Here is a 26,771-nt window from a genome sequence, read left to right on the forward strand (position 1 = left end):
AAATCTCAATTTTGTCTAAATTTCAATTTATTACATTTTAGATTTTATTTAAAATTGAGGTTTATGGGAACAGCTTTAGATTGGAAATTTAACTTTAAAATTTCAATTTTATCTAAATTTCAATTTCTTAAATTTTAGATTATATTTTAAATCCCATAAATTTAAATTTAGGTTCATGGGAACAGCTTTAGATTGGGATTGGGAAACATTCCTCATTTTCCCTTCCCTTGGTTTTTCTCTCTCTTTGCTGCAACAAGAGTTCTCCTTCTGCTCCGTTTCTTTTGTAAAACTTATCTAAACTTGTATTTAAAAGTGAAAAAGCAACATAATTTTTTGGGTTATTTTTGCTTTAAAATTGGGAAATAGTTTGTTAAAACAAGAATTGGGATCTACTGGTTCTTGCTGAAGTGACCTTTTGAAAAGATCTGTACCTAATTCTAAATTCTATTTTGCCCTGGAGATTGGCACCTTTGGGAAGTGAGAACTGAATTTGGGATCTCAAAGTGTTCCAATCTGGTTGTGGCTTTGTCACCATCCTATTTTCTGGAAAAATCCCTTGCCTAGGATTTCTCTCCTGGGAAACTGAGAAGCCTCAGAGAAAAAGGAAAACAATATGGTCTCATTTGCTTCTCCTGTGTTTTGCTGCTTTGGAATGTGTTTGGAGATTGTTTATCCAATAGGTGATTTTTTCATTGGTTTCATGTGAATTGTTTTGACTTATTGGCCAATCACAGCCCAGCTTTTCAAGACTCTGGAGGAGAGAGTCATGAGTTTTTCTTTAGCCTTCTCTCTGTATCCTTTCTCAATTCTTTAGTATAGTTTAGTATAGTATTCTTTAATATAATATAAATCATAAAATAATAAATTAGCCTTCTAAGAACATGGAGTCAGATTCATCATTTCCTTCCTTCATTGGAGGACTCAGAAAATACAACATGGTTTGATTTTCAAGACACCTTTATCAGAATGGGTCAAGTGTTTGGTCTGTTAATGGGGTAAAAAAGCAGGGCTGCACTTCTTTCCTCTGTGACCCCATTCCACTCAGATTCTCTCAGTCTTTATTTAAAAAAAAATAAATAAGACAGAGAACAGTTTTCTGGAAAAAAAAATGTTTTATTATCAAATTATTCCTATACAGCACAATTACCCATGGCAAGGTAAAACAGATCTAGGTGTGCACTCACTTGGAATTCAGTTCTACCAGCACAAAAATCAACAAACTCCTTCAGTGCAAATTAATGCCTTGGACTGTGGGGAATTCCTGTCTTTGGACTGTTTTCCTCTCAGAGTTCTCTCCAACTCCATCTTTGAACGAGGGAAAATCGTAGTAGTTACAAAAATAGGTAGCATTTCAATTTCTAGGCTTTACAGTACAGTGGGAGGTAATTTCTCAGCCTCTAAAGTCCTTTTTTCTTCATTAAATCCATGAAATCTCTGCACCCCAGCACGGGGTGGATCCACGCTCGATATTGCACAGACAGGACTTGAAAGCAGCAGAGGCTGGGCCAGGTGGGGAAGGAGCTCTCCTGTGTCAGACTCTTCAGTAATACATGTTCTTGTCCCACCAACCTGCAGGAGAAGGGGAGGGATAATATTAAAAATAATATTTTTAAATTATTTAAAATTATATTTTAAATAATTATAATTACCAATCATTAAGTTATATATAATATATAAATATATATAAATTATATAATTATATGTATCATATAATATAATATATAAGATATAAAATATAATGTCATATTATATACATTTTATATTATATGTAATTATATATAATTATATATAATTACATAATTGTATATATTATATAATATTAAAAGTAATAATAAAAATGGTTATTTTTCCTCAAAAAGGAAAAGCGATCATTGGAGAAAAATGGTTCATTTTTCAGCAGTCACCTGCAAGTGGCAGCTGAGGTGGGGGTGGGAGTGAAAGACACATGAAATGGAAATATTCAATTAAAATTCAATTAGAAGAGTGCACTCACTTCCTGGGTGCCTCCTGATGAGCAGCTTCCGGATTTCATCGTAGACCCAAATCAGGATGGCAAAAGGCACAGCCACAAACCAGTACTGGAACCTGGGAGTGGGGAAAAAGATCTCACTCAGAAACTCCTGAGAACAGCTCAGCTCCAGTTCTAGGATCTCTGTGCTCTTCAATGTCACTAAAACAAATCTGCCCCCTTGGGCCTCTTTCCTTTCTCCTAATTAACCTCTCAAATTGATGATGTGCATGTAAAGCCTCCCAGTCTTAAGTGGATCCTGGATTAATTAATTCCAGGTCCTATTTAGAAGGAAATCTTGCCTGGTGTTATCACAGCAATAAATCACCTGGCTGATCTATTTAAAATAAAAGTTAAATGCTGGCTGTGCTCATCAAAACCTTGGAAGAAGATGCTGGAAGAAATATTTAAATGTTGGTTTTGCACAGGTGGCTTTTTGGATCCTCGGAAGGAAATCCAGTAAGAGAATGTGGAAATTATGGCAATAATGGCCTTTTTGACCAAGAAATAGTGATGAATAGAATGAATTTTTAAAAATATTTCTCCTGCAGTGGTGCAGGATTCTGTTCTGTGCCCACAGGGAGGGCAGGGGAAGCTCAGTGGCACCAGAGCTCACCTGAGTGGAGTGAAGTTCAGGGCTGTAACATGTCCAAGGCCATAGGTGAGAATCAAAGCAATTCCTATCTGGGAAAATATCCCCACCCAGATGACTTTATTCCTGCAGGAAAAACAGAGAGGAAGAGTTAACCCCCTGTGAGAGAGTTAAACCAACCCCAGAGTTAAACCCCTGTGAGAGAATTGAGTTAATCCAGAGTTAACCCACTGTGAGAGAGTTGAGTTAATCCAGAGTTAACCCACTGTGAGAGAGTTGAGTTAAACCCCTGTGAGAGGGTTTAATTAACCCCAGAGTTAACCCTCTGTGAGAGAGTTAACTCCAGAGTAAAACCCTCTTTGAGAGAGTTAAATTAACTCCAGAGTTAACCCCTGTGAGAGAGTTAAATAAACCCCAGTTAACCCTCTGTGAGAGTTAAATAAACCCCAGAGTTAGCCCCCTGTGAAAGAGTTAAATTGACCCCAGAGTTAACCCTCTGTGAGAGGGTTAAATAAACCCCAGAGTTAAAGCTCTGTGACAGAGTTAAACTAACCCCAGAGTTAAACTAACCCCAGAGTTAAACCCCTGTGAGAGAGTTGAATTAATCCCAGAGTTAAACCCCTGTTTAACTCTGGGGTTAGTTGTGACATTAACCCACTGTGAGAGGGTTAAACTAACCCCAGAGTTAACCCCCTGCAACAGAGTTGAGTTAAACCCCTGTGAGAGGATTGAATTAACCCCAGAGTTTTAAACCCCTATGAGAGAGTTAACCCCAGACTTAAACCCCTGTGACAGAGCTGAGTTAACCCTCTTTGAGAGAGTTAAATTAACTTCAGAGTTAACCCCTGTGAGAGAGTTAAACAAACCCCAGTTAACCCTCTGTGAGAGTTAAATTAACCCCAGAGTTAAACCCCTGTGAGAGAGTTGAGTTAAACCCCTGTGAAAGGGTTAAACTAACCCCAGAGTTAACGCCCTGTGTGCCAGCAGGATCCTTCTGGATCCCTGCAATCCGTGCTCCAGCTGAGCTCTGCAGGCACAGGGCTGGGCTGGGCACCTCTGCCCTGTACCCCAAGTGCTCCTGCCTGTCCTGGCAGCACTCCCAGCCCAAATCCAGCTGTGGGAGACACCCAGCAGCACTTCCTCAAAGCTCCTGCTGCTCTGGGAACGTGCTCAGGGTGACTCAGGTGTTAATGCAAGGAGGAAGCACACACATAGGTGTAGGCCCAGTAGCTGCAGATAAAGGATGGAAAATAAATTGCTCTGCTATCAGAAAGCCCGGGAGGCAATGCCAGCTCTGCTGCTGGCCTCTGGCCCAGCTGATACTTGGAATTCTCCTGGGACTGGAGGTTTGCAGAGGGCGGCCAGCACTGTCTGGGGGAGTTTGGCCAGCTGGTATCTCCCTCACCAGAGCCTCAAGTTATCTCAGGGAAGTCCAGACTTGCTATCTCTTGATAAGGAGTTCAGAAAGTAATCTGGAAGAGAAACTCCTTTTTTTTTTTTTTTTTTCTCTAGTAAACATTTTAATGAATGGAAAGTTGGTTTTAAGCTGGTGCATTTTCAGAATAACCAGCACAATGTCTTTAAAGAAAATCCCTACCCTGAAGCAGAAAAGAGGCTGAGGGGAGGTGTAATAAAATATTTGCCTGAGATTTGTGATTGTTTAAGGCCAGCCTTAATCTTTGTGCAAAGACTGAAAGTGAGAGGGCCAAATCACTGAGCTCACCTGCCTTGAAGGGAGCGGGAGGCTAACTTGAACTGCAGGTTTAGATTAGATAGGAGAAAAAGCCTTCCCTCAGAGGGAAATTCTTCCCAGGTGAGGCCCTGGCACAGGTGCCCAGGGAAGCTGTGGCTGCCCCTGGATCCCTGGCAGTGCCCAAGGCCAGGCTGGAGCAGCCTGGGATGGTGGAAGGTGGGATGAGATGAGCTTTAAGGTCTCTTCCAACCCAAACCATCGTGGGACTGTGCATCTACAAAACTCACCTGAAGAGGCCCTGGCGGAAAATGGAATTTCTGCGAGTTTTCCTGATGATCAGATCAGCCACCTGCTGGATGGTGATGCTGACAAAGAAGGCTGTGTAGCCAGTCCACTGCAGGTACATGCGCTGGTAGTGGGTCTGCAGAGCCAAAGAAACACCAAAACCCTTTTAATTCACAGCCTCCCACCTCCCCCAGGCTGCTGCAAACCCCCATGGGAGGCTCCATGGTGTGAATGCAGGGATCCTCCAGATTTAAATGCTCAGATTTGGGCCCAGCTTTATTCCAGGACTGAGTCACGAGGCTGCAGCACGAGCTGGGGGTGAGGGGAGTTTGTGGATTTATCAAAGCCTCCTGTGCCTTGTGATTCTGCAGGGAGAGGGAGAGGGGGAGGCTGCAGAGGACTGGGCAGAGGTGCTGGGAGAGGATGATGAGGGTTGATTTTGGGGGGGTTTAAACAACCAGACCAGAGGGAAGGTGCAAGGGGCTGTGAGAGGATGATGAGGGTTGATTTTGGGGGGTTTAACCATCCAGACATGAGAGGAAGGTGCATCTGCAGAGGCTGTGAAACGATGATGAGGATTGATTTTGAGGGATGGTGAGGATTGATTTTGAGGGGTTTAAACACCCAGACCAGAGAGGAAGGTGCACCTGCAGAGGCTGTGAGTGAGAAGGTGGCAAATTGTCGAAGAATGAATGAAAGAGCAGAGGCTGAATGAAGGAGCTGTGTGGCAGGGAGCCTTAAAGAGTCTCTCCTGCGGGAACGTGAGAGGAAAACTAATTCTCTTTCCATTAAACCTCATTTGCATTCCCTATCCCTTTATTTTGGGGGAATTTTTAAAGCCAGCAGGTGGGCAGGGAATTTTCAGGGCGGAATTTTCTGTGTGGATTCCTAATAATTAATTCCTATTAATAATTAATTCCTAATAATTAATTCCTATTAATTCGTTCCTATTAATTGTAAAGGGAATTTTCAGGGCTGCTTTACCCATTGCTGCCCGTAGGAATCCTCAAAGTCGTTGATGGCGTTGCTCTCCCAGTTCACCCTCACTCCCAGCAGCGTGGAGGGCAGGAACCCTTGCTCAGCATAGACCGTGAAATAGGTGACGAAGGCCCCCACCGACTGCATGATTCCTGCAGAAACAAAGGGGCAGGAATGAGGAAAAACCGAAATTAAGGAGCACTGGGGGGGATGTGCTGGATGCATGAAACATGCTGAAGCTAGTTTTGGTGCTGTGAATTTCTTGCCCTCTGTAGATAAAACCTCATTTTATTGCTGAATAATGAGCAACAGGAGGGGGGTTGGGTTTGCAGAGGAAGAGGTTGAGTTTCAGCTCCTAAATTTGTCCTAATTTTATATTTTTTTAAATGAATCCACTTGAGTCTTGCTTTGTTGACACCAGAGAGAGTTTGGGAGGCCAATCAACCAATCTGCAGCTAGGAGTAAATTTATATTTTTTAAAATTAATCAGCTTGATCTTGCTTTGTTGATGCAAGAGAGAGATTTTGGGAGGCCAACCCACCGATCTGCAGGTAGGAGTACACAGCCAGCTGCTGGTTCACCAGCCGGTCCCTCCTCTTGTTCCGGGGTCTCCTGTTCATGATGTCACTCTCAGCTTTCTCATAAGCCAGTGCCACCGAGGGGATCTGCAAGAGAAACAAACCCTCAGGGGCTGGGGGGCAACATTTGCCTCATTCTCAGGGGTTTAGCAGCAATTTGTAGCTCCCAAGTGGTTCTGCTGAATGTTGGCAGAACAGAGAGGAGGATCTGCGTGGATTCCTAATAATTAATTAATTCCTATTAATTCATTCCTATTCATTGTAAAGGGTTTGGGGAAAATCTGAAACATGCATGGATCTGGTGATCAATACAAAAGGCTAGAGGAGGTTAACAATAATTTAACAATAATTTAAAATTAAAGGGTCTTCCAGGTCCCTTGGGCTGGGCTGGATGGAATGTGAGGTGTAACTGCAGAAATCCCTCTGATGTCTTTATTAAAACACAATATATTATATATTATATATTATATATTATATATTATATATTATATACTATATATTATATATTATATTATATTATATTATTATATTATATTATATTATATTATATTATATTATATTATATTATATTATATTATATTATATTTATTATATTATATTGTTTTTATACATAATTGTTCACTGCTGATTTTAGCCTGGATCAGCTGTCTTTGCTTTCTGCTGCCCCCCTGCAGGTTGTTGTTGTTTTCTACTCTTCTTTCTCTCTACCTGGCTGCTTTTAATCCCTTTTTTCTCTGCCTTTCTCATCTGTAGGGTAAATCCCCCGTTCAGGATGTGCCTCCACCCCCAGCCCCTGTCCCTGGCAGGACATTCCAGCAGGAAATTACTTTGGCGCTCCCAACTCACAATGTCCGTGCCCAGGTCGATGAAGAGGATGGTGATGGTGCCAATGGGCATTGGGATGCTGGCAATGATGTAGATGAGGAAGGGGCAGAGCTCAGCAATGTTCTTGGTCAGGGTGTAGGCAATGGTTTTCTTCAGGTTGTCAAAGATCAGGCGGCCTGGGGGAACACAAAATTTTCTGTCAAAGGGAATTTTTATCAGCAAAAAAACCCTTTCAATTTAACTAAATGAGGTGGAAACATTTACTGCTTACTTCTACTTCCCTCATGTGTTTCCTCATCCATTTTGTAATTTGGTTTTGTTGGGGTTTTTTTTAAGCTCCCCTCCCTTAGAGGCTTCTGAAAAGTCAAGTGTAATAAAACATTTCTTTTGATGAGGCAGTTTGAGAGGAAAAGCCACGTTCCCCAGAATGCTGTGGTTGTGATGGAAACCACAAGCTCTTTACAGTGAAAGAAGAGTGGGATGAGTGCTCCTGTCTTAGGTGGAGCACAGTGGAGGTGATGTGTGAGAAAATAATAGAGGGAAAAGGTGGAGAAAATAATTTCTATCTTTGTGAGGCTTCAGACTGCATTGGAACAGGTCAGGAAGTGCTTTTATCTGAAGTTTGATCAGGGACAGCAAATCTTTATTATGTGTGAGGAGGAAGATTATTTCCTTATTCTCTGGTTGTCATGTGTACACATGGAATTAATTCCCAGCTTTCCCAAATAGCAAATCCAGAATTCCAGAAAGAGAAGAGAGGAAGATCAGGAGGCCCTGCCAGCTGTTTCCAGCTCAAAAAGTGGGAAACAACATTATCTTTACCTTCCTCCACTCCTGTGACAATGGAAGCAAAGTTATCATCCAGCAGGACCATATCAGCTGCATTTTTGGCTGCATCAGAGCCAGCAATCCCCATAGCAATCCCAATATCTGCTTTTTTTAGGGCAGGGGAGTCATTGACTCCATCTCCAGTCACGGCAACCACAGCTCCCTGGAACACACAAAAGCATCCAGATGTGGGTTTGGGAGGAGAAGGTGGATCCTGCCAGCATCAATCCTTAAATTTCTGACAGGAAAATGCTGATAGGAAATTCTGATTCCTCTCTGTACCCGCATCAAACACAGCCAGGGGTCAGGAGGGTGGTGGGCAGGATTGGGAGAGCAAGTTCAGAGTTTTGTGTGGTTCCCTTTGCAGTAGACACTTGGAAAATTCGGGGATGTGATTCACTGCTTCCTAAAGAGTGGACAAGTCAATTAGATGCATTTCAAATGCAATTAATCTGATAGTTGGGTATAAAGAGGATTTAAGATTTGGATGTCTGCTCTATGTGCATGGTCCATCCCTGTGTGAGCAGAGCCAGGCTCACCTCTGACATCTGGGGGAGTTTTGATTAACACGAAATGTCCTGTTTTTTTTTTTAATGAAGTGCTACAGAAGCAGCCAGGCTTCATCTGATTCATAAATTATGTAACTGTTGAGTTAGAGCCCATCCTCATCCTATCCCAACAGCTTCTGGCCATCCTCAGTCTGTGCTGGAATTTCTCCACTAATCCAAAAGACGGAAAACTCTGATTATCCAACTCAGCTTCTTTGCTATCTTCCTGAACATCTCCTGCAGCTCCAGGCTCTGCTCTGGCTGATGCAGAACTTTCTGGCTTGGTTCAAGGCAGGGTTTTCAGAGTGGGGACAAAGCCAGGCAAACTGATTAATAAAATGCTGAATTTCCTGTCCCTGGGGGGATTGAGCAGAGTGTCACTACCTATAAATAATGCCATGTACAGAAAGGCTTATAAGCTCTAAGTGCTAAACATAGCTGGAGTGTGGCTGGGGGAGGGTGTTCCTTTTCATCCCTAAAGAGCCAAATCTGCCAGGAGTGTGGGAGTCTGAGCAGTGCAGAACACGTTTACCCACCGTGTGCCTAAGAGACCATTCAAAAAATGAAAACCACATCAAATTGAAAAGTTTTATCTCTTTTTTTTTTACTCTCTGGAGAGCCCTCCAGGCTTAAACCCAAAGAGCTGATAAAATGCTGATTGGGAAGCTCAGTGCTGGCATGACTGCAAAAATAAAATAATATCTTATGCCACATCTTCTTCTCTACAAAGTCCAGGCACAGCACTAGTGTGGCTTTAATTCACAAAATCTACTTGGAAGATGTCATTTTTGAGTGGAGAGTCTTTTGATGTCAATTTTCATCTTTTACAGAGCTCTGTAATTTTTTTTTTTCCTCCTGTGCTGGCTGCACTCCAGGCTGCTTTACATAATATTGCCCATGGATGGGACAAACTGTCTTTAAATCCTGCTGCCTGATTTACAGCCCTGGGAAGTAACACAGATAAGACCTGGTGGTACATAAATCACGCTCTGGCATTCTGTGGGGTTCATACCTCAGAATCACAAATAGTCTAGGCTGGAAAAGAGCTGTGAGGTCACCTGTTCACCCAGCACTGCCACTAACCAGTTCCACTCCCAAACATTCCTGTGGGCAGCAGGACATGGCTCTGAACGGCCACAAGAGATAAGAGGAGAGGATGTGGCAGCAGCGTTGCTTTTATCTGGGTTTGAAGAATTCCCGAGGGAATTCTCCTTCCCAGCCAGGGCACAGGAGGCTTTTTGTGCTTCTCAGAGTGCCAGGGACAATCCATGCTCTGGCTACAGCTCCAAAACCAGGGAAAGCTCATTTTGTCACCAGGAGCTGTGTCTCTGCAGCAGGATTTTGAGCGGCTTGGATTGAGTCCAGGCAGCGTCCATAATCTGTTAGATAATGTTCTGGCACGGGGAAAAGACTATAAACAGAGCTCAGGGAGCACTGGGAATTGGCTCCCAGCCTCCAAACCCTGCTGTGTGTGTGTGACCTTTGCCATACCTGCCTCTGACAGCCCTCCACGATGATCAGCTTCTGCTGGGGCGAGGTGCGCGCGAAGACGATCTCGGCGTGCTCGCGCAGGATCGCGTCCAGCTGCTCCGAGCTCATGTCCTTCAGCTCCATCCCGTTCACCACGGCTGCCGTGGCTTCCCTGCAAGAGCCACAGGCAGGGCAGGGTGGGTTTTCAGATTAGAAGGGTGGAAATAGTGCGCTTGTGAGAGGGGCGTGCAGCTGGATGGTGGGAAAGCGGCAAATTGAGTTAATTGCAGAGGCGTTTGTTGGTAATCAGCAGGAGTTGAGTGAAAGGCACTGCAGCAATCCAGAGTGGATCAGTCACTTCTGGATATAGAGGGGTCTCATTGAAGCTTCAGAAAATGCATTTTAAAGAGGCCTCTCACTGGGAGGAGCAGAGGAAGACATCACTTCTGCAAAGAGCTTTTATCCTTCCCTTGTGATGCTATTTTTGCCCCATTGAAGGGGTGAAGGAGGAATTTGGGCTGATGGTCCAAACTGGGTCGTGTGATGCTGAATTTTGCTCTGTGTGTGTGTGTTTAGTCAAACAGGCAATGACAGTGACTTCCACATGACGTGCAAAGAATAATTCACCAGATTTTCTTCTCAGGCAGCAGAGATGAAAACCACCAAGTGGACACATTTAGGTGGAGATGACTCAAGAGTGGGAATGTGTCATAAAAAAAGCAGAAAGCAGCGGGGACATAGAATAAAAGCACCTTGGAGGGAGCAGGGATATGAAGCCCTGGGTGCTGCCCAGGCTCTGCTGGCTCTCACCTCCTGTTGACCTGCTCCACAGGGATGTTGAGGCGCTTGGCAATGTCCTCCACGGTCTCGCTGGTGGCTGAAATGATGCCCACGCTCTTGGCGATGGCCTTGGCCGTGATGGGATGGTCGCCAGTGACCATAATGACCTGAGCAAGGGACAAGTGAGTGCCAAATAGCCAAAGGTGGAGGGAGATAAGGGGGAATGTCAGGTTTTGAGGAGCTGGAAGCACTTTGGGATCAGAGCAGCGCTGTGTACACAGCAGAGGGAGATTAGGGGCGGTAATTGCCCAGCTCTGTATCAACATCTGGGCTCTGCCTCTCTTCCTGAGGCTGCTTCATCAGGGCTCTGGAGGAAGAACCCGTCACAGGCGGCCAGATTAGAATAATGCAGAATAAAGGAGCCCTTATATAAGGATCTATATTAGGTATGTTCAGTGGGGAGGATTTGTTAGGATATTGCATCTTAAAATGGATCCTTGTGACTGAGGTGTCCTGACAGATAAGGCACAGCCTTTTCTTGCTTTTCTCAAAGAAAAATTGCCAGATCTGTCTTCAGGCTACAGAAAATTTCATCAGGGTTGGGGTTTGGGATTCATCTCATCTGAGATCTGTAATTCCAAATAAGATTTTCCTTGATTTAGATAGATTTCGCTTCTGCTTAGGGCTGAAAGTTTAGTTGTGGGTCTCCAGGAAGTGAAATTAGGGGAATTACTGCTTCAGGTTCCACTTGAATAGTGTTAAGATTGGTGATTCCTCTGGGTAAATGTTCAAAGCAGTGTCCTGATGCCTTCTCTAGAACTGTTTCTATCAATCACCTTATTCTGTTTCCAAGCAAGTAATTCCAGCTGGTGTGGGTTCTGCATTCTAGAAATGGATCTGATGGGAGAGCATCTGAGCTTTTGCAAATTTGTATTTCCAGGTTTGGGGGTTTTGTGCAGTTCCTATAGTCTGATTCCCACTTAAATGAAAATGTTTTGTCTCTCAGGACTTTCTAAATTTAAATTATACAATGGTCTTAACTAAGGTTAAGCTTTTTGGTAGATGTTGCTAGAAAGATAATTAGTGATGATGTGGCAGAAGATCTTAAATTTGAAATACTTTAAATAATACCTAAAATAATCATAAGGAGTCTTTCTGTAGTGAACCCACTGTGTTTTTCTCTGTAAATTCCTCACCTTGATGCCGGCACTGCGGCACTTGGAGACAGCGTCGGGCACCGTGGAACGAGGTGGGTCAATCATGGACAGGAGCCCCACAAAGCACAGGTTGGACGTTGGGAAGTTCATGGAATCTGTGTCAAACTGGAAGGTCTCTGGAAACTCGTTCTCAGGCAGGTACAAGTGGCAGAAACCTGAAAGGATATTTAGGTTGGTGTGATGGGCGGGAAAATGTGGGAGAAAGAGGAGAGGCTTTGCTCTTGCCCATGGAACTCCGGCATTTAACCATTTTCCCAGGCATGCTGGATGTGCCAAGACTTTAAACCCCATTTCACATGTTTTACAGCTGGATTTTACCCCATTTTCATGTTTTACCCCGTTTTCCCAGGCACTCACCCAGCACTCTCTCGCCCATGCCCCCCAGCTCCATGTAGGCTGTCTGGAAAGCTTCTGCCTTCTCACTGTCCAGAGGCTCTTCCTTGCCATTGATCATGATGGTGCTGCACCTCTCCAAAATCCTCTCTGGGGCCCCTTTCATCACCAGCAGGAAGCGTTTGTCCTGGGGGTCATCGGTCTCGTGGATGGAGAGCTGTGCCACAAACAGGAGAGGGGTTGGAAGAGCTCAAATTGTCCTCATTTCCTTCTAGTTTTCAATGGGATTAATGTTCTTTTCCATGAGGAAATCATGAATCCCATAAAGTGGAATGAACTGTATTTATTACAACTTGAATTTCCTCTGGTGTTGAATTACCCCATTAAGGCTTCCAGGTCACCCATTGCTGCATCAGGCCCAGTCATAGAAACAATCTGGTACAATTTCCAAAAAAAAAAAAAAGAAACACACCTGGAATTTGTTGGTAGAGTTGAAAGGGATTTCAGCCACTTTCCTGTTCTGCGCTCTAATGCTCATCACGTCCCCCAGAATGACCTCAGAGAATTTCAGCAGAGCTGTCTCAGAGGCATCTCCAACCACAACCCTCTGTGGGCACAAAGGAAGAAAACATTTTACTTTTACATTTCCACAATTCCACGGCATGCTGCACACTTCAGCACGGAATCTCCAAGGAAGATCTCCAATCTTCACTTCAACAAGGAATCTCTATTTTTATGTTCAAGTTATCCTGGAAAAAATATTAAAATAGAATTTGGGGGTGTCTGCTTTGCTCTTGGAGTTAGAACTGAGCCACAGCAAACTGCAAAGCGGATTTGGGGTCACACTCAGGGCACTGCCTGTGAGCTGAGGCACAAACCCAAATTAATTTGAGGATGGCATTGATGAGTAAACAGCAGGTTTGTCCTGGTAGCCCAGTCAGTAGAATTTACTACCTTCAAGCAGTCGTGTGGAAAGACATCAATTAAGGCATGTTTACCTTTGCTATAATAAATTAACAGTGCAGTAATTACTGCTCCTGCTACTTGTCTTGCCTTTTTCCTGGCAGGCACAGTTGGGTTTGGACAATGCACAGGGGTTCTTGGGGCTGTCCTGTGCAGGGCCAGGAGCTGGGATTGTGGATCTCCTCCAATTCAGGATAATCTACATTTCTATGCTCTTGGCTCTGTGGTTTTTTTATCCTCTGTTAAATTTTTTATGTGAGTGTACAGCAGTTAAACCACTGTCAACAGGAACTTTCTAGTAAAATGGAGATTGTTAAAACCAAACAGAGAAAATTGTTTTTTCAGAGGAAGGGAAATAAACTGGTGTGAAGTCAGCAGTACCTTCATGATGGGGAGATTTTCCTGTCCTGGCCGGAACTCTGCCCGGTTGCAGAGGGTGACAATTTTTGATAACGCTGTCCATGAGGGGGAACTTTGATCAAAGGGCTGGGCTGAGAGAAGCAAAACACACATTGCATCTTTTAGCACGTTGCATGACACAAGTAAAATCTTAACAGTGAAAAAACAGAACTGACTTATTGGCAGAAAAAAATTATTCTTTTGACAGCTTCTTTTATGGAAAAAAAAATTGATATAAATTGTCCCTCCAGCAGTGATGGCAAAGGGGCTTAGATTATGTTTGTTTGCTTAATTCCCTACTAAATGTACTCTTGGCAAAAGGTTCTGGAGTAGAACCTCCTTCAGGTTTACCTCCTGTGAGTGGAATTCCATATTAATTCTTTTTTTTTCACATCTCACACAGCTAAGGAGGAATTTCCACATGTAGAAGGAAGAAATGTCTGATTTAGCCACCAAAAATGAGCATCCTGGGATGGATCCAAATATCTGCCCCTTCCCACACCCCCATTTTCCCATTTACTTGTTTGATCTTCACTGGTGTCAGCTGAGTAGATCTGGTTGTCAAACCAGAGGTGGGCAACAGTCATCCTGTTCTGGGTGAGGGTGCCTGTCTTGTCGGAGCAGATGATGGAGGTGGAGCCCAGGGTTTCCACGGCCTCCAGGTTCTTCACCAAGCAGTTCTTCTTGGCCATGCGCTTGGCCGTGAGGGACAGGCTCACCTGGCAGGAAGGAACGGGTCCAGCTGTCACCAAGCTGTGGCTACACACAGGTGTAACGAGATTGCATTCTCCTGGTAGATCTTTTGTGGGGTTTGTAAGAGAATATTTTAAAATTTTCATTCTTGTGGGCTGCAGTGCATTTTTTTTTCTTCCTTTTTAAATTTAGAATCTGAAATTTGGTTGTAACTAACACAGGTAGATTTGCTGCTGAGAAGGAACCTACTGCCTGCTGATAGAAATAATAATGTCCTATCAGAGGCTGTTTGAGGTGGAAGAACCTGAAAAGGGCAGGGAGCTGCTGGTCACCAGCTCCATGGATCCTGCAATGATTCCCTTCATTGTTTGCTGCTGGGGTTCTTTGGTGTCGCAGACATCTTTTATGAAAAATCCTTTCCTTAGGATTTTTCCTCCTGAGAAGCTGAGAGGCCTCAGGAACAAAATGTAAGCAATGGTTATCTGCTGCTGTGGAATGCAACAGGTGCATCTGTGATTGGTCTCATGTGGTTGTTTCTAATTAATGGCCAGTCACAGCCCAGCTGGCTTGGACAGAGAGTCCAAGCCACAAACCTTTGTTATCATTCTTTCCTATTCTATTCTTAGCTAGCCTTCTGATGAAATCCTTTCTTCTATTCTTTTAGTATAGTTTTAATGTAATATATATTATAAAATAATGAATCAAGCCTTCTGAAACATGGAGCCAGATCTTCATCTCTTCCCTCATCCTCAGACCCCGGCGAACACCGTCACACTTTGGAACCAGCAGTGTGTGCTGCTCCTCAGGCAGGGAGGGATTTTAGTGCTGGACAACTGGTAATAAGTGGAGTTTTCATGTGACTTTCAGGGTACAATGTCCCCACTTCCAAGTGGGAGCGGGTGGTGGGGAAATGAGTCACATCATTGTACTCAGCAGCCATCGAGGCAGAGCAGCACTTGAACTTAAACCCCAGCTGGGTTTGAGATGAATGACTCAGTTACGCCAGAATTACCAAATGAAGGGTTTATCCTTGGAATAAGAACCCCCATCCCTCTCCAAACCCAACCCAGCCCAGCGCTGGAGAACCCTGGCACAGACTCACCGTCACCGTGGCCAGCAGCCCCTCGGGCACGTTCGCCACGATGATGCCGATGAGGAAGATGATGGAGTCCAGGATCTTGTAGCGCATGGAAACGGAGATGATGAAGAAGAGGACCCCGATGGAGATGGCCACCCCTGCCACCAGGTACACGAAGTGCTCGATCTCGATGGCGATGGGCGTCTTCTCGTTGCCCACGCCCGAGGCGAGGGAGGCGATGCGGCCAATGATGGTGCGGTCCCCGGTGTTGATGACAATGCCGGTGGCAGTGCCTGCAGGGACAAAAAACTGTCACCTCCAGGGCACCCAAACACTCTGAGGAAGCTGCAGCCTGACATTCCAACAGGTATTGATGGAAAAACTGCGAGGAAACCGCCATCAGTCCAAATCCATTGATTGGTGCAGCCATAACCACGCTGCGTGTTGGATCAAATGCCAAGTGTAACCACCCCCAAGGTCACACTTTAATCCGCTCAGGTCAAAATTCATGTGGGCAATTAAACCTCTCTGATGTTCCTCAAAGCAGAATTGCTCAAATGAGCTAATAGGACTAAGCAGTGCCTGTGCAGGAGCCTTTTCGGGTGCCCTGCTCTCTGTACGCTGATATATACTAAAAATTAGGAACATTCAGTTCCCCTGAAGTTGCTGAATAGAGGTGAAAGATTAACTAGAAAAAAAAATATAAAAGGATGCAAAGACGTGCACACAGGATGATAAACCTGGCTGGAGCCAGTGGAGAAACATATAAAGAGGATAAAATGGGATTTCCATGCCAAGTTTCAGGATCAGCTCACCTTCCACACAGGTGGTGGAGTAGAAGGCAATGTTCCTGGTCTCCAGGGGGTTCTCGTGGGTGAAGTCACAGGAGCGGGACTGCGGCTCTGACTCCCCTGTGAGTGAAGAATTGTCCACCTTTAATGAAACGGAGACATGCCCAGATTAAAGTCAGCAGTACACAGAGGTGTCCAGCCCGGGAGGTGAGGTCGCAGCTTCCTTCATCCATAATCAGTGACATCAACGCCTCTCAGTGCCTCTTCTCTGAGCTGCTGCTGTCCCTGACAGAGCCCATTTCTGAGGGAATTCAGGTCAGCCAATGCTGTGTGTCTGTCAGTGGGACTTACAGCAGCAGCCTGAGAAAACACCACAGTTTTGAGGCTCTGCCTCCAGTGGAAACTCTCAGTTTTGTATTGGTGCATCTGCCCTGTCCTGGCAAAGAGCAGAACCAGAACATGGCATGGACTCCTTGGATGTTCAGGGAGGGAGGTGTCAGTCCCAGAGGAGCTCAGCATCACATTCAGGCTTCTGCTCTCTGACTTCATTAATTATGTCCAGTTACAGCTCTAATGATCCACATTGGCTATGGAGAAATCCTTCCTATGTAATAAATCACTCCAAACTCTGTTTTCCCTCTTTCCTTTGCTCTTCCAAGCCCTGTTTACCTTGCAACCCTGAGTGAAGATGAGGCGAATGTCTGCAGGGATCCTGTCCCCACCCTTGATCTCCACAATGTCCCCAACCACCAGCTGGTCTGCTGGCAGCTCCTTCTTCTCGGCATCCCTGAGGACAAGAGCTTGCTGGAAGACAGAAATGGGACAAAAATGGGACAAAAATTAGCTTTGTGCCACCCTCTACACTGAGATCCTCCCCTCTGTTGTGGGACAGAGCCAGAGCACGGTGATGGAGAGGAAATGAGGGAATATTTGACATCCAGCTGGACTGCTCAGCCTGGAATTTGGGGGATTTGAGATGGGCAGTGGCCTCGGAGATGGGGAAATGCCTTCCAGGGATGTGCTCACACGCCATCAGGGCTGTGGGTAAAAGCAGTGGGCTGCAAAATGTGAAACCCAGCACATTTCACCCTCTTGCAGGTTTGAACTGGGCACTGAGATCTCTAACCCTCTGCTGCATAGAGAACAAGGATGTGCATCCCACAATCCACAGATCCATGAAAGCAACCACCGTGTGCTTTTTAGCAATGGTTTGTGATTCAGGACGTTTATCTGGGTCATTTACCAAGAGATAAATTCAAGTTGAGCTTGCTGGGCTTCCCTCAGGCTTTATGGGGATGAATTTTGGCCTCAATTGAAAGGCATTGGTGGTTCTTACCTGTGGGATCATCTTGCTGAAGCTGGCCATGATGTTTGTGCTTTTGGCTTCTTGATAATAGGCAAAGATGCCAGTGAGGATGACAACCAGGGCCAGGACTACTCCGAGGTAGAGCTGATCAATAAAAGATATCATTTGGTTAATTTAAAACAAATTTGCATAATTCCTCTGTTAGAATGAATCAGTTCCGTGTTGCTTTAAAATGAGGATTTGGCCAGGTTAAAAGACAGGTTAAGAAAAGAACTTCCAGGTGCTGGCCTGCAAATGATCAATTAAAGCTTTTTTTGTGTGCTTTAATAATCTAAAACCCTTCTCTAAACTGACACAATCATGAAAAAATTAGTGTAAAAAATTAAAAAAAATAGCAGAGTATAACTCTAAGGGGAATTAGTCAGAGACGCTTTATTCTCTGAGTGAAGTCAGAGTCTAAAGTCTTCAGACATTTTTACTGCTCTCAGAATTCTCAAGAATTGTGATCATGCCCAGTGGCCATCAAACCTTTGCCCAGGCACTCTTTAGGCGAGTGGTGTGGTGATGTTTGAGCTTTTATGAGAAGTGTTTGGCAGCGGGAGAGTCCGGTGAGAACAAGAGGCCTCCTTGTAGTTACTGAGTAACTGTGGAGTATTCAAATCACCCAGCGCTGGCGGGGTGGGCGCTCATCCACTCACGTTGTCAAAGGCTGAATCCACGCCCTGAGCCAGCTGGATGCCGAAGGAGATCCAGGAGAAGCCAGCCCCGATCCACAGGAGGATGGAGAAGCCCCCGATCATCTGCTTGAGGAACTTCACGATTTCGGGGGTGGCTTTGGGAGGAGTGAGCGCGTTGGGGCCGTCCCGAGCCAAAATCTCTGCTGCTCTTGCACTTGAGAGACCCTGCAGAAGGAGGTGACATGTTCACAGTGAAATCACAAACAGATTTTTACCCCAGCTCAGAGCAAAATGTCTGTGCCGCTGTTTTTTCACACATTTACAATAAAATCACAAAGAGATTTTTAGCCCAGCTCAGAACAAAATGCCCGTGCTGCTGTTTCTTTCAAGGCTGTTTGTGTCACAAACCAGCTGCAACTCTGATTTCCAAACCTCCTGATTTCAGAGTGGCTGCTATTAATTATCTGCTCTGGAGAAACAGCTATTTCTTATTTCTTCTGGAGCACTGGATTTGGGGCCACATCCTTCAGGAGGTTTCCATTCTGTTGGTTTTCAATCCAATATACCTGGACTAAGTGTTTGGAAAGCCAGGGGAAAACTGACATTCTTTTGCTGCTGTTTTTGCATTTCCACAAGGTGTTTGCAGCTCAGGAGGTTCTTGAAATTCTTGTCTGGGCTCTGGCCACGTTCAGTGCTTTGATATTCAAATGCCATGTGTCAAAGGGACTCAGGTGTAGTTTCTCAAATTTGGATTTTCCTTCAAAATCAGCTCAATCCGTGCAGTCTTTGACTATAAACTGTCACAGTGAAAAGTGAATTGTGATGAAATCAAAAGATCAGATAACAGCTTTAGAAAAGATGAAGTCCTGGTGCAAAACCCTGAGGTCCCATTTTTGATTTCAAAGCAGTAGCTCAGCTTTCTTCAGCCTCGAGAGAAACTCCACTTCAAATCCAGGGCAGTGCTCGTTGGCTTGATGGTTTAGGTTTTACTGGGAGCATCAATGCAGGCACCCACACACATCTAATAATGAAATTCCTGCTCCTGGGAGCTCTGGGGAGGCCAGAGGCACCTGACTGAGGCAGCTCCTTAAGGAAGCCCTGTGCACTTACTTTGTCAATGCTGGTACCATACTTCATCTCCAGCTCCGAGGTGCTGAGCCTGTGGTCATCCTGCATCCCAAGAGAGACAGAAAAGGACAGTGAGCAGAGCATCAGACTGCTGGGATTTTTTATTCCCAAACTGCCTGGATCTGGGAACATGGATGAAGTTGCTTGTATGACACCCCATTTTCATTAATTAGACAAATCTGCACATTGATAAGCAAAATATCTTCCACTGGAAGACGAGAATTTTTTTCCTTTTGATTTGCAGAATGCTTTTGTAAATAGCTCCCTCCTCCAGCAAATCTGTCACAAGAACGGGGTGGTGTGTTCATGTTTCTGCTGCTTGCCACGAGGGGCTGTGCTTCTTTTGGATAAATCATTTCAGCCTGCACGCTGCAGGGCTCACAGCGTGTGTGACAGCAACCTCTGCCCTCGATTGCCAGGGTAGGGAATGTGAATTATCCTCCTCAGTCTGGTGGAAAGAGACAACAGGTTCTAAGCACAGGTAAAAAAGGGTGTGGGAGAGGGAAATCTCAAAGCTCTTGTCCTTGGCCTGCAGTGACACCTCTGTGGTATCATTGGCCTAATTATATCTTGTGCTGAACTGGGATTTAGAAGCCAAGAATTTGAGAGATCTCCCAATTGTTTTCTCAGAGTGATTCATGGGTACTTGGGTGAGTCAATTCTCCTGTCTGTGCTTTGGTTTCTCTTTAGAAACACGGGAGTGGAGTTACAGCCCCGGTGGCAAAGACAGCACAGACAGAAATATTTACCTGCTGCTGGGCAGATCTTGGAAACCTGCTGGGTGAATGGGTGAGAGAATCATGGATTCAATTCCTTATTTTGGTGTTCTTTGAGCTTTTAAATGCCATCCAGCCTGTAAATGGCCTCTCCTCTGAGCTGCTCTCACAGCGATCCCAAAAAGAGGTCAGCATAATTACCCTCATGCTCCAGATTGGGAAACTGGAATGTGTGGAGAGGAAGCAACATTTCCAAGAGCAGCCAGCAGGTCAGTGGAGAGCCAGGAGGAAAACACATATTTCTTGAAGGCCAGAGCAGCTGGTTTGGGTAAAAACCCCCTGTGTTTAAAGCCGAGACCTGCTCTCAGCTCTGGAACCTCTGGAGCACAATGGTTCTGCCTCTCCTCTGACTCCTGGCTGGCTGTGCAAGTTGTCAGGAAATGCTGACGGCAGGGATTCCATCTGGGGAATAGCTCCTTTTTGGGCAGATAATGTTCTGTACCATTGGTGGCTTAATTATACCAGATTCATCCTCTCATTTTAGTATTAATCTTGCGCAGGGTTTTTCTGGCACACTCCGGGAGGGTGAGGAAGAAAATCCTTCCCTGTGCCAGGATTTTCAGTGCAGGACACTCCCTGGATTTCATGGAATGTGTAATGGAAGCTCAGCAACACTCACCAGGTCCAGTTCTTTCTTAAGCTCTTCTGCCTTCTTTTTCTTCTTGTTGCCTTTTTGGTCTTTGTGCTTCTCCTCCTCATCTTCAATCTCTGTTTTATGCAGATCTTTTGTCCCATAGATCTCCACTGAGTAAACATCAGACCTTTTCTGTAAAAGACCACAAAAAAGTCCAAATTTTGCAGATCTACTTTTTTAGACAACTTACAAATTTCTACTGTCACATTCTCCTGGCTACTTAAAGTGTTTTTTCCTGTCTTACCCAGAGATCCATCTAGTTTGTGTTACTGTGATTGTGATCAGGGCTTTATCAGGTGCAAATTACAGGGGTTGCTTTAGGAATGTACAACACTTCCTGCAGCTTATGATCTAAAACAAGTGTAGGAAAATACTGCTCAGTACCTCAGCAATGAAAATTAATTATTCATTTATCAGCTCCAAGAAGAGATTAATTGAAAAACAAAATATTCCTGAAAGGAAAGGGGAGGGGAAGATTATCCGTTGAGGACCTTCTTGTTCCTGGAACTTTTCAGATCCATAACTTCAAGATTCAAATTTTAATTACAATTAACACAAATACATATTTGCACTGAATCAAAGTGAGGAATGGAGGCAAACCCCCGGCTGAATGCCAAGGAGGAGCTGCTCTGTTTCTGCCCACTCAGAGCTCAGACCTGGCAGGGATTTAGCCAACAATTCACTTCTTTTTGGCAGTGGAATATTGGGCACAGGGAGCTGTTGACCCAGGGAGGCTGCTGCACCTCAGGGAATGTTTTGCTTTCAGTGATAACTCAGGAGTTGTGCTGTTTCCAAACCCTGGGTTAACTCTGCAGTGTGCAGGGCAAACTTCCCTCCCGTGCCGCTGATTAATGATAACGTTCCAGCTCCAAATTATCCTGGAAATGACACGCCAGGCCTTGGGAGAGCCATTGGGTGACCCCATTCCAGAGGTTTCCTTATGGATTAAACCCCAGAAGTTCAGGAGAGCCCTCCTGAATGTTCCGTGGTGGGACAAAGGGGCTCTGCCAGTGCTTGGCTTCCTGAGAGATCTCACAGCAATGAAGGAAGAGCTCTCCATAACAAAAAGAAAGCTCAAATAACGGAAACAACAAGAAAACCAATAATAATTGGGATATCTTATTATCTAACACTGTTCTGAACTCAAATCTGTCATCTTATCCTCAGCTGTCCTGTAACCAAAGGAGTGTTTAAATCTTGACATGGTCTCTTGATGAAGGGGAAAGCAAAGAGCTGCTGAGCAGTTTGAGCACTTTGAAGACTGAAATGCTATTCCTAAACACTTGATTTTGCTTGGGGATGCACATCCCAGAGACAGGGCATGCCTGTTATAAGTTATGAATTTTTTTTCCTGCTATGCTGAAGATTCATGATCTGTTTTATCTATTGGTATTTATCTCTTCACCTTCCTCCTCCTCCTCCTCCTCCTCCTCTCTTTAACTCTCCACCCCAAAAAATCTGTTCAGCTTTCCAAATCCCTATAGAACACAGAAACCAGGAAAGGCAGCAGCTCTCTGCTGGGAAAACTTAGCAAGTGGAAGAGAAAAATAAAGAAAATTGATGAAGTTAGTAAAATCTATTGCTCACTTGTAAGCATGACCTATGTTAACCTTCCACCCACAGAGTTTCATAAAATCTCAGATTTTGGCTCAGATTTTTAGCTCAGCTAGTCCAAGAATTCTTCCCAAGAATGCAAACTGCTAATGCCCAAGAGTGTCTGGTATTATTTCAATTTTTCACTTAGCCTGCACTTATAGTATGGATTCACAAAATAAAGCTTAAGAAGAAGCACAAGGGGCAGTTCCTTGGGCATTGTACCCACCTTGACCATCTTGGTGAGTTTATTCCTTTCCTGATGGAGGGAAGCAGCCAAGCCAAAGCCTCTGGATCGAAAGCCAAAAATCTCTGGATGAAAAGCCCAAGCCCAGCTGGGGACTGTGGTGGCTCAGAGCAGTCCTGGAGTGCAGAATCTCCCCGAGGTGGTGGGTCCCTGTCCTGTTCCAGCAGGTGTTAGCTGGAATGCTGCTCCCACCTCGGCATCCTTCAGGCAGGACCAGCTCCCTGTCCCAAGGCTGTGGAGAAAGAGCTCTACTTACTGCAGCTTTATAAATCAGCATCTTGGGCTGCCACTCCACCCCTCCCCTTCCAGGTCCAGCCCATCTTCTGTTTCACCTGGAGTAGGTGGAAAAATACCACAGTAATGGGCATGTGGGTTTCAGGTCAGATAGGTTCTAATTATTCCTTTGTAGTGTTTGCTCACAAGTAGGGAACAGGTGTATTATTCATCTTGCTGGAAGCAAGGAGTTTCCTCCAGAGACTTTCCAGCTCCAGGCTCCCCTGGGATCCTGGGCTGAGGGAGGGCTCTGCACATTCTGTCTCACCTGCCCAGGTGATGTTCTCTTTGCCTGAGGCCCCTCCAAGCTGAATCCCTGCCTTATTTGCAGGGATTTAGTGGAGTGAAGCTTCAGAGCTTGGACTTCACTCTGAGTCCTTGCCTTGTATTTTGTGTGTTTTCCACCCTCATGCTGAGCTGGGAGAAGTGAATGAACTTCCTGGTGCTTGTCCAGCAGGGCACTTACCTGAACAGCTCTTGGTTTGTCTTGCACCAATTACCAGCTGTCAGGTAGGAGTGATAATGACATTTGTGACACTTCTGGTGCCTGGCTGGTCTCATCACTTGGGAGTAAAGCTGCTTCTTCCCCTCTGAGGCTGAGCTGATGCTGAGGCTGAACTCTGAGGCTGAACTGATGAAAAGCTGACTGAAACACGGGGAATGGTCACCTGTAGTTTAACATTATTTGGGGAAAATTTTGCTGTCTAAATGTGCTGATCAACAGCATTTGGTCTTTAATATTATAACCTTTGATCTTTGCTGTTATAGTCTCGAATTCTATGTAACCCATAAACTTTAATTCCATTGGAGATACTGTGTGGTGCCACCAGAGAATTTAACATCTAAATGTGCTGACCAACAGCATTTGGTCTTTGATATTATAACCTTTAATCTTTGCTGTTACAGTCTTGAATTCTATGTAACCCATAAACTTTAAATCCACTGGAGATACTGTGTGGTACCAGCAGAGAATGACTCAAGTTGTGGTCAGGGATATGACGTGTGGCTGGAGATAATCAATCAACTTTATCAAACCACAGACAGAAGCTGTTAACAGAGGGGAAAATCCACAGGACATCATCAATTACCTCAACAAAGCAGGAATAATTGATATTCAAATCAAGTTCACGGGAATTGGAGTGCCAGACCTCCTCAAGCTGCTCCCACTCCACAGTATGTGTGTGTTGTTCCTTTTCCACGGTATTCTTTGACCCTGGGGCGTTGCGCAAGGTGCAGGAGTGGGTCTGGAAAGGTTTCGTGTTCAGTTTCTGCTCCTTGATACACTCAGAGCTGGTTTTGGCCTGGAATATCAACCTTTCCATACGTCTGAGAGTGCTGGAGTGCTTTGCCCATGTGAGCAGAGCAGGGGTGAGCTGGCTCTATGCAGGGAACCTGTGTTGTGTGAGACCCTCTACACTGAGATCCTCCCCTCTGTTGTGGGACAGAGCCAGAGCACGGTGATGGAGAGGAAATGAGGGAATATTTGACATCCAGCTGGACTGCTCAGCCTGGAATTTGGGGGATTTGAGATGGGCAGTGGCCTCGGAGACGGGGAAATGCCTTCCAGGGATGTTCTCACACGCCATCAGGGCTGTGGGTAAAAGCAGTGGGCTGCAAAATGTGAAACCCAGCACATTTCACCCTCTTGCAGGTTTGAACTGGGCACTGAGATCTCTAACCCTGTGCTGGTGGAAAACAAGGATGTGCATCCCACAATCCACAGATCCATGAAAGCAACCACCGTGTGCTTTTTAGCAATGGTTTGTGATTCAGGACGTTTATCTGGGTCATTTGGGCAGTTTTTGCATTTGCCTTCTGTAAACAGTGATGGCTTTTGCCTGGGGAGGAACGTTAGAAATGCAAATGAGAGAAGTGTTTGGCAACAAAGCACCGGGTAGTAACGCTGCTCCTCACGGGGTGTTTACCCTGACACCTCTGCCTGCTGAAGGATGTGCTCCGAGGCCAAGGAGCTGAGCTGGGAAAGTCTCTGTGGACACTTCTGTGGCTCGGGATCGACTGAGGATTTGCTGCTGGCAAACCACCTGTGTGGAGCTGCCAAGTTCAAAGGGCAAATTTGAAGTTAAAGTCCTGTGGCCAAAATTCCATTAAGCCTGTCAGCTGAAGGGCTTTGTTTCGGCCAGTTACAAAGCAAGGATGAGGAGCACTGTAATGAAATACAAATCTCTTGTTTTTCATGAGCCAACAGGAGGTGGTTGGACTGCTGGAATCCTCCTTGTTAGCTGGGGTCACTTGTCACGACAAAATTGATGTTTTGTCACTTGGCTGTGCTGAAAAGGTCCTGGAAACAGAGCCCAGATGTGAACCCAGGCTGAATTTCTGGGCAAGAGCTGCTCCAAAACCAAATCCTGCTCAGTACCCTGCAAGACCTGGCATGTCCTGAGAGGAACATACCTGAGGGCTGGGATTGTCATGTGTGCTCCTGGTGTGTCACAACAGTCACAGATGAGGGGGGAGAATGAGTGAGCATTGTGCTGCTTCCTAAAGATCAGCCTAGAAAAATAATGTGGCCCTTCTGGATTATTATGTCTCACATTTATTCGCCAGAATTGAGACCAATTTGGATCCTATGTGACGAAAGACAGCCAGGAGAATGTTTGGATGTTATTTAGCACAGAGAGGCCACATTTCTTAGCTCGTAGGGGCTGATCCCAGTGCTCAGATTGTCAAATTCTTTCCGATTTCGAAGTAAAAGTGAGAATGTTTGTAAAGCATTTTGGGGGAAGGAGAATGCACTGCCTCTGCCTGACGAGCTTTGCTGTGTTCTTTACATGTCTTGGAAGAAGCAGGACGAGCATGAATGGCAGAAGGACCTGAAGCCGCAGAGAGGGAGGTAAATCGATGCCAATTTTTGCTAAAGTTTGCTTAAATTTCCAAAAATTGTATAAATTTTCTTTAATTTGCTTTCCTCGGGGGTAATGCGCGCTGGCTGCACTTACGGGACCGGCCGGCAGAGGGCGCACGGCTCTCTGCGCTCAGCGCTTCCTTCGCTAATTCCTGAAAAATTTCCCCAAATTCCCCCAAAAAGAGCCCGAATCTGCCTCGGTGTCCCTGCACATCCCTGTCACCTCTCCCCCAGTGCCACCCCAGCACGGGAGGGACGTGGAGCTGTGGCAGCGAGGCCAGAGGAGGCTCCAGGATGATGAGAAAATGAGGATTATTCAGCTTTTTTCTGCAGAAGAGACATGGGGTGACCTCATTGTGACCTCCGTGTGCATGAAGTGACCCCAGCAAGAGGATTTCTGCAATGGTCTGAGGTGACAGGACAAGGGGGAGTGGCTTCAAACTGAAAGAGAGAAGGTTTGGATGGGATGCTGGGAAGGAATTCTGCCTTGGGAAGGTGACCCAGAGAAGCTGTGGCTGCCCCTGGATCCCTGGAAGTGTCCAAGGCCAGGCTGGATGGCTTTTGGAGCACTCTGGGAAGGTGTCCCTGCCATGGCAGGGGTGGCATTGGATGGGATTTAAGGTTGCTTCCAATGTGTGATTCTACATAGAAATTATTTGTTTGGTTTTGTTTGTATGGTTGGTTGGTTGGTTGGTTGGTTGGTTTTTCCCTCCCTCAAGGCCAAGGGTAAAACCAACCCTGAACTCCCAAGAGTCAGACAAGTGGAAGGGGCTGAGGATTTATTCTGGGTCCATCCACTACCCAGGAGAGGAGTTCTGCTATTTCCCTGTTTTTCCCTTTCCCTCTAAGTGCCAACTGCTAAATCTTCCCCATTTTTCTCCCTAATTCAACCCAAAGATGTTCAACCGTTAATTCAGAGGCCACGAGTAATGAGCCAAGCACCTGTAAAAACCTCCCAGGAGCCAAATTAAGCCAAAGCTTAAGTGGTGTTTGGACAGTGGTAATTTGGGTATCGGCTGTAAACCACTCCTTGTCTGAGCATTCACCTCCTGACAGGGGAAATTTTACCTGCTGCTCATGAAAATCTGAATTTCTCTGCTTTTTTTCACCTCCTAATTTCTCCATTCTTGTCAATCAGAGATGAGTAGGGAACGCTGAGGAGCGAAGGGTTTCATTGCCAGCTTTCAGGCTGGCGTTTTAAATGCTGAGCTCTGC

General features: G+C 45.3%; 1 protein-coding gene across 1 annotated transcript; it reads right to left on the reverse strand.

Annotated features, from left to right (window-relative positions):
• Positions 1–1,314: 1,314 nt before the first annotated feature.
• On the reverse strand, positions 1,315–22,515 carry ATP12A (ATPase H+/K+ transporting non-gastric alpha2 subunit). The gene is made up of 23 exons (XM_031063523.1): positions 22,403–22,515; positions 20,566–20,712; positions 19,153–19,212; positions 18,064–18,267; positions 17,396–17,509; positions 16,729–16,863; positions 16,084–16,201; positions 15,293–15,561; positions 14,018–14,216; positions 13,480–13,589; positions 12,608–12,742; positions 12,160–12,352; positions 11,782–11,957; positions 10,616–10,752; positions 9,827–9,977; positions 7,782–7,950; positions 6,981–7,135; positions 6,098–6,221; positions 5,563–5,708; positions 4,581–4,714; positions 2,625–2,726; positions 1,994–2,085; positions 1,315–1,569 (listed from the first exon to the last, which is right to left on the reverse strand). The coding sequence occupies exons 1-23, from the start codon at positions 22,409–22,411 to the stop codon at positions 1,541–1,543; spliced, it is 3,108 nt and encodes a 1,035-aa protein (XP_030919383.1). The 5' UTR covers positions 22,412–22,515; the 3' UTR covers positions 1,315–1,540.
• Positions 22,516–26,771: the final 4,256 nt, after the last annotated feature.

This window comes from Geospiza fortis, unplaced genomic scaffold (assembly GCF_000277835.1).
Source record: "Geospiza fortis unplaced genomic scaffold, GeoFor_1.0 scaffold262, whole genome shotgun sequence".
In the NCBI taxonomy this organism is placed as follows: domain Eukaryota; kingdom Metazoa; phylum Chordata; class Aves; order Passeriformes; family Thraupidae; genus Geospiza; species Geospiza fortis.

Excerpts from the sequence above, each read along its gene's own strand:
- ATP12A (XM_031063523.1), bottom strand. Across the intron at positions 12,743-13,479 it reads AAAATCTCCCCATCATGAAG|AGGGTTGTGGTTGGAGATGC; the intron begins GTACTGCTGACT and ends TTGTGCCCACAG. Across the intron at positions 2,727-4,580 it reads TTCCGCCAGGGCCTCTTCAG|GAATAAAGTCATCTGGGTGG; the intron begins GTGAGTTTTGTA and ends TTTTTCCTGCAG.